This window comes from Lolium rigidum, unplaced genomic scaffold, assembly GCF_022539505.1.
Source record: "Lolium rigidum isolate FL_2022 unplaced genomic scaffold, APGP_CSIRO_Lrig_0.1 contig_36432_1, whole genome shotgun sequence".
Taxonomy (NCBI): Eukaryota; Viridiplantae; Streptophyta; class Magnoliopsida; order Poales; family Poaceae; genus Lolium; species Lolium rigidum.
In genome coordinates, this window is record NW_025900353.1 from 36,674 (window position 1) to 44,199 (window position 7,526).

Consider the following 7,526-nt stretch of genomic DNA (forward strand, 5'->3'; position numbering starts at 1 on the left):
GAATCACATGCTGGAGGTTTGATGGGTCACTTTGGGCGTGAAAAGACGCTACTCATGCTCGCTGATCACTTTTATTGGCCAAAGATGAGGCGGCCGAGCGTGGATAGGTATGTGAAGAGATGCACTACTTGCAACAAGTCCAAGTCCAAGCTGAAGCCTCACGGTTTATATACTCCTTTACCGGCACCTATTACACCATATGAAGATATTAGTATGGATTTTGTGTTGGGTTTGCCGCGTACTAAGAGAGGCCACGATTCTATATTTTTCGTAGTGGATAGATTCTCTAAAATGTCACACTTTATTGCATGCCACAAGAGCGACGATGCGTCATATATTGCTAACATGTTTTTCAGGGAGATTGTATGTTTACATGGAGTCCCGAAGACTATTGTTTCTGATCGTGATGTCACATTCATGAGCTACTTCTGAAAGACACTTTGGAGAAAGATGTGGAAGAAACTACTTTTCAGTACTACATGTCATCCCCAAACTAATGGTCAAACTGAGGTGGTGAATAGAACATTGTCACTGTTGTTGCGATCCATGATCAAGAAAAACTTGCGAGACTGGGAAGATTATTTTCCGCATGTGAAGTTTGCTTATAACAAGGCGGTACATTCTACCACACAGCTATGTCCGTTTGAGGTGGTGTATGGTTTCAAACCCATTACTCCACTTGACTTGTTGTCACTATCCATACATGAGAGAGTCAATATGGAGGCATCGAGAGGGAAGATTTTGTACGGAAAATACATGAGAAGACTAAAGAGCTGATTGAGAAGAAAGGCAAGAACAATGCTGCAAAAGTCAAGAAGAAGCGCAAGAAGATGTTGTTCAAGTCTGATGATATCATCTGGATTTATTTTCGCAAGGATAGGTTTCCCAAGTTGCGGAAGTCCAAGTTACTTCCATGTGGTGCTGGTCCTTACAAAGTGTTGCTAAGATCAATGACAATGCATACGCTATAGATCTTCCAACTGATGAGTTTGGTGTCAGTAATTTTTTCAATATTGCTGATTTCACATCATATGACGGAGAAGACCCTGGAGCGTCGAGGTCGACGCCTTTTGAAGGGGTGGGGGGAGATGATGAGGACATCCCTACCAAACTACTACCTCCGTCATTACAAGATGATAAAGATGTTGTTGCGAAGCTCAAGTCCAATGAAGTTAGGATTGGACCCATTACAAGAGCTCATGCGAAGCTACTTAAACAACATGTGAATTCGCTCTTAAATGATACTTTGATCGATGAGAACTTTATACTGCCTAAGTCGCTTTACTTATGTATGATCAGGTATGAAGTTGGAGCAAGCGTTGCACGAAGAGAAGAGGAGCAGCTGGACGTGAAGACATTCCACGGACGCATGAGGGATGAGAGGGAGGCATGCGCGAAGGAGGGAGGAAGTGGTGCGATCAGAGAGGAAGAAAATCGGATTCAAAATTGAAGTCAAAGTCAATTCTGATTCGGTTCGGACAGACAGAAGTTCTAATTTTGAAACGGACGTGGTTTCTTCATATGAACTTCAAATTAGGCAAATATGGACTCGTTGGAAATATAATTTCATATACTTTCCAATGAGTAGGTCCACATATATCGGTTCATCACGTACAAGCTGTGCTGACCGAAACAAGTTGACGATCGTTTCTGCCAGTTTCCAGATATAGGGTTTTCAAGTTAGAAAAGTTAGAGATATGATAGATTTCGATCGTAACCCTATGTTGGACGTCCATTAGCCTTTATATATGCTTGTAAGTCGTGGCTTTTAGTCACATACCACGTTTAAGATAAATTCTAGTTCATAGTTGATTGTTACGCAACTCTATTGAATTGTATACATCAATTCGCATTGATCTGGTGTTTTGCTACTAAAATTCTGTGTGATCTACTGTTTCATTGGGGATTAGAAGATTGCAATTCACCGCTTCGTAGTTGGCGGCTACGTGCATAAGCGTGTGGAGTTGCGAATATTTTGCAGGGTTGAGAGCTGTTGCATTGGCGACAGAGACCGATTGAGAGACTCGTCAGCGTTATACAAGTTATTATCCACTTATCACCGTGTATCTTCGCTGTGTTTATCGCGTATTTATCACCATCCACCTCGCTTACTGAGAAGATCGGGTAACCCTTATCACCTAGGTTTTTCACTCGGTCTCTTGGAGGAATAGAGTTTCAAGTGAAAACATCCCAATATTTTTCTATGAGTACTCTTGTATGCATCTCCTCAGCTGACTGAGACGCACCAAGCTCGAGTCTGGCTGCTTAGATGTAATGATATCACATCCAATTAATTTTAGCCTTGCAGATGACAAGTCAACTTCCCACAATTTCGTAACACAGACAACATGGAAAAGTCACGCAAACGTAAGGCGAGGAACCAAAGTTGAATTTTAGCGACGGCTAGCGTCGCTGTTTCGATATTTGATCAAGCAATCGCGATGACATCACAAGAAATTATGACGAAATAGCTAAAACAAGTGATAGTTAATTACAGCTAAACAAAGTAATGGGAAAATTCAGCAAAGTTCGGTCCACGGAATGAGCCAAGCCAAGTGGTTAGGAGTTCCAATGTTACCAAATATAAACAGAGCCTGGCTCAAAAAAAAAAAGAGTTTTTGCTTAATATTTTCGTACCATACGTGAACAACCAGCCAGACAAATGTGTCATGTTCAAATTTCCCTTTTTGTCGATGTATCTGTATCGTAGTTGATCATCAAGTTCTGGCATGTTCGGTTTGTCCATTGCCCAGCAAGAATGTGTTGCTGAAATCTGCCAGATTCATTGTCCTGCTGTCTCTGGTCCCAAGTCCCAACTAACATGGGACATTCTAAATCCATATATGACCATCAATTAAGCTGAACTGCTTCGAGAAATCAAATCAGGATGGAAGGAGATGAGCTGAGCCGATCAACCGATGGCCACCGCATTGACATTGACACCGCCGCCGAGACGAAATCTGATTCGGTCGATGGCGTTGAAGCCGAGCGGAAGTGGCTGCGCAAGCTAACGTCGGCGACGGTGAACAAGGCCGTGATGAGCGACCTCATCGCGCGGACGCCCATGCTGTGGTACCTCGGCGAGCGCTCGGGCACCATCCTCCGGTCGCGCCCCGGCCGCTCCGGGCGCGTCGAGGCGCTCCACGCGGTGCGCGCCGTGGCGATCGGCCCGTTCCACCGCGGCGACCCCGGCCTAGCTTTCCCCGACGATGCCAAGCTCCCGTTCATGCGGTACCTGCAGGACCAGTGCGCGCTCGACGTCGACCGCTATGTCGCGGTGCTGTCGGCGGAGCGCGACCGCCTCCGCGACGAGTTCGCCGACGACGACGCGGAGGCAGACAGGGAGCTGCTGGACGACGAGGAGAGGTTCCTGCAGATGCTGCTCCTGGACAGCTGCTTCGTCCTCGTCGTTAGCATGATGCTCAGCAAGGCGGGCGTCGGCGAGGACGCCGACAGCGCGGCGCGGGCGGCGTTCATCAACCGGGAGTACTTCATCCTGCACATGGCCGTGGCGCAGCACGCCGAACAGATCAAGCTCGACATGCTGGTGCTCGAGAACCAAGTCCCCTTCGCCGCCATCAAGCTTCTCGTCGCCTCCTGCGGCAGGCTGAAGCTCCGGCACTGCGTCGAGCAGGTCGTGCTCGGATGCTTCGACGACGTCAGCCCGAAGCGGGCGCGCCTCCCCTGCCACGCCGCGGGCGCCGAGTTCCACCATATCCTGCACCTCTTCCACTGGTCCCGCGTGCCGGAGACCAAGTACGCCATCCTCTCCACGCCGCTCAAGCTCCTCAAGATCAAGAGGGAGTCGGAGCGGCTCTTCCCCTGCTCCATGGAGCTGCGGCACTCGGCGGTGTGGTTCCGGCAGGCGTCGGCGTCGTCAAGCTGCCAAAGCCACCTCGACATGTCGTTCTGGAGCCGGACGGCGAGCCCCGTGGCGGTGATGAGCATCCCGTGCTTCCACGTCCACGAGTACAGCGCGGTGGTACTGTACAACATGCTGGCCTTCGAGATGCACTTCCACTGGGCGCACGGCGCCTGCGTCACCACGCACGTCGCGCGGATGGAGGGCCTCGTGCGCTGCACGAGCGACGCCTCGTTCCTCCGCCGCCGGGGCGTTCTAGCCTCCACGCGCTTCACCGACGCGGAGCTCGTCTACTTCTTCCGGGAGCTCGGGGCGCACACCATCGGCGCCAGGCTGCCGGACGAGTTCGGCGACATGCTCGACGATGTGGCGTGCCACCGCAGGCGGCGGATCAGCTGGTGGTGCGGCGGCTTCGTGCTGCACTTCTTCCCGTCGCCGTGGGTGGCAGTGTCGCTCTTCGCAGCGGCCGCCATATTCGTTGTGCCGTCCCTGCTGCAGACCGTGTACACCATGCTCGGTTACATCACAAGTACTAGTTGAGACAGTTCAGAAATAGCTTCCCTACTTATCCATTAGTTCCTAAACAGTACTCATCAGCTTGTTGATTCAGAACACCCCCCATGTGAATCTCTGTTTTTTCGAGCTTTCTACGGAGGTCAAATGGTAATGATGATTTATGTTTACTCCCTGTGTTGATGATTAGTTTGCATTCTGGGTTTTGACAAAACTCAAGCACCCTAAATTATAACCAACTATACAAAAAAATATATCGAAAACAAATATTATTTTAATCGCCATAGAACATATTGCTATATAACATGCATTTGGCGTTATGGATGCCGAATGTAGTTGGCCAAACTCTATAATTGAAATAGTACTCCGCAAAATAGTCATTTGTCCCTCGGAATTAATTTCGGCTCCTCGGTGCGTATGTTCACCTCACCCATAAAACATATTTATAATTGTCAAAAAATTATACAAAAAAAATCCGCAAGTACATCTTGACAATCCCTGTTTGTTTGTAGAGTTTCACGAAAAACCAATATATTTCTGGTCTATGTAAAGAAGACAAAACATTTATCACAAAAAGACTTATTTTTAGCATCATTTTTTATCTTTTTACACAGCCAAAACGACAAATTAATTTTTCATGAAAATACTTTTGCACACGTAACTTGTGAAGATATACACGTGGATTTTTTGTTTGATTTCTTTTTTGACATTTTAAAATGTATCAAAGATGCATTTAAAAAAAAGGAGTATCTGCACCCAGTCAAAACATCACTCCAGGACGAAGGTCCCATTCGTCCTGCTTTATAAATAATGCAATCACAACTATACAAAGTTTGGGGTTAAGTCATAAATAGAAACAAAGGTCTGCTAGGGCAACAACACAACGCGTTGGAAGGAGATTCTCAAGTGGTACCAAAGATCTAAATCTCAATTCCTGTTGCAAGGAGATTCGAATACGAGATACTTTCATAGTGTGGCCAATGGTAGGCACAGAAATAAACTCATTCATTCTCTAGTTCAGTAAGAGGACTTGATTGAAGGTCACGAGCAACTGAAGTCCTATATTACATCGTATTATAAAATCATGTTTGGCGCCCCTGAGGAATCTGATATATCTATGGACGAGTCCATGATTGATAATATTCCTCAAGTGTCTCAAGAAGAAAACGCGATTCCGACCTCTCCTTATTCAGAGGAAGAGATAAAAGGAAAGCGGTTTTCCAAATTGAACGTAATAAGGCGCCAGGCCCGGATGATTTTCCAGCTGAGTTTTATCAGACCTTATAGGACATAATTAAAAAAAAAAATTGGAACTTTTTAGTGAACTCCATAAGGAGCAACTTGAGTTGTTTGGTATCAATTTGGTGTAATCATTCTTTTACCAAAAGTGGTAGATGCGGAACGGATCCAAGAATACAGACCAATTTGTCTTCTTAATGTTTGCTTTAATTTATTTTACCAAAGTGGCGACTATTTGACTAAATTCGGTGGCTAATCATGTGGTGCTTCCACCCCAGACTGCTTTTATGCAAGGTAGATACATCCTAGATGGTGTTGTCACTTTGCATGAAATAATTTATGAGATGCACCGAAAAAAGTTGAATGTGGTACTCAAAATCGACTTTGAAAAAGCCTACGATAAGGTCAAGTGGTCTTTTCTTTAACCGACACTCAGGATGAAAGGGTTTTCTGAAAAGTGGCGCGCTCTAATTAATAACTTTGTTTTTGGAGGTAGTATTGCCATAAAGGTCAATGGTGACATTTATAGATATTTTCAGACAAAAAGAGGTTTGAGGCAAGGCGATCCACTATCCCAATGTTGTTCAACATTGTGGCGGATATGCTTGCTATTATAATTGAGCGGGCTAACGTTGACGACCAAATTGAAGGGGTAGTTCCTCATTTGGTTGATGGGGGTTTATCTATCCTTCAATACGCCAATGACACAATTCTATTTATGGATCATAACTTGGACAAAGCAAGAAACTTGAAATTAATTCTCTCAGCGTTCGAGCAGTTGTCAGGTGTTAAGATCAATTTTCATAAAAGTGAATTGTTCTGTTTTGGTGAAGCCAAAGACGATGCTAACCTATATGCCGAGTTATTCGGATGTGGGCTTGGGAGTTTTCCAATTAGCTATCTAGGAATTCCGATTCATTATCGAAGGCTCACGTTAGCTGAATTGAAAATTGTTGAGGAAAGACTCAAAAAATGCCTGAGTAGTTGGAAAGGAAAATTATTATATATACCTCAGGGGAAGATTAGTTCTCATAAATTAAGTACTTACAAATATGGTACTGTATATGATATCTTTATTCTAGTTGCCCAAAGAAGTCTTGCATAGATTGGATTATTTCCGATCAAGATTCTTTTGGCAAGAGGATAATGAGAAGAAAAAATATCGGTTGACGAAATGGAGTGTTGTTTGCCGTACAAAATATCAAGGTGGACTAGGAGTTCATGATCTTGAAGTTAAAAATAGAGCCTTGCTTGGAAAATCGCTGGCCAGGTTGTTTACTGAGGATGGCCGATGGCAGCAACTATTGCGGAAAAAGTATGTGGGCTCAAAAGCATTATCTCATGTTCTTTGGAAACTAGGAGATTCAGATTTTTGGGCAGGCATTATGGCTACTAAGAAGCACTTTTTTCCATTTGGTTCATTCTCAATTAGGAATGAGTCTGAGATACGATTTTAGGAGGATAGGTGGTTGGGACAACTACTCTTCAAGAACAATATTCGGCTTTGTACAATATTGTTCGACATAAGGGTGATAGCTTACAGAAGGTGATGGAAACTTCTCCACCCTCTATGTCGTTCAGGCGTGATCTTATTGGTTCCAGACTAGCTTCATGGACTGAATTTCTACAAAGGTTAGCTTCAATCCAACTGGGTCAGGGAGTCGATGAATTCTATTGGAGTCTTACCAAGAACGGTAAATTCTTGGCCAGCTCCATGTACAAAGTTTTAATTATACCCAACCAACCGGTAGTTAATAATAAATCCATGGAAGATGAAGATACCGAAAACAAAGGTCTTTGCATGGTATCTTCGTTGAGGAGTTATTTTAACTAAAGATAACCTTGCCAAACGCAACTGGCATGGTTGTACGAAATGCGTTTTCTATCATGAACAAGAGACAATAAAACACCT

General features: G+C 44.8%; 1 protein-coding gene across 1 annotated transcript; it reads left to right on the top strand.

Annotated features, from left to right (window-relative positions):
• The first annotated feature begins 2,887 nt into the window (after positions 1 to 2,887).
• Positions 2,888 to 4,402, top strand: LOC124681224. The gene has a single exon (XM_047216161.1). The coding sequence runs from the start codon at positions 2,888 to 2,890 to the stop codon at positions 4,400 to 4,402; it is 1,515 nt and encodes a 504-aa protein (XP_047072117.1).
• The last annotated feature ends 3,124 nt before the right edge of the window (positions 4,403 to 7,526 follow it).

Bases quoted from the DNA above. Each gene is read 5' to 3' on its own strand.
- LOC124681224 (XM_047216161.1), top strand. From the start codon at position 2,888: ATGGAAGGAGATGAGCTGAGCCGATCAACCGATGGCCACCGCATTGAC.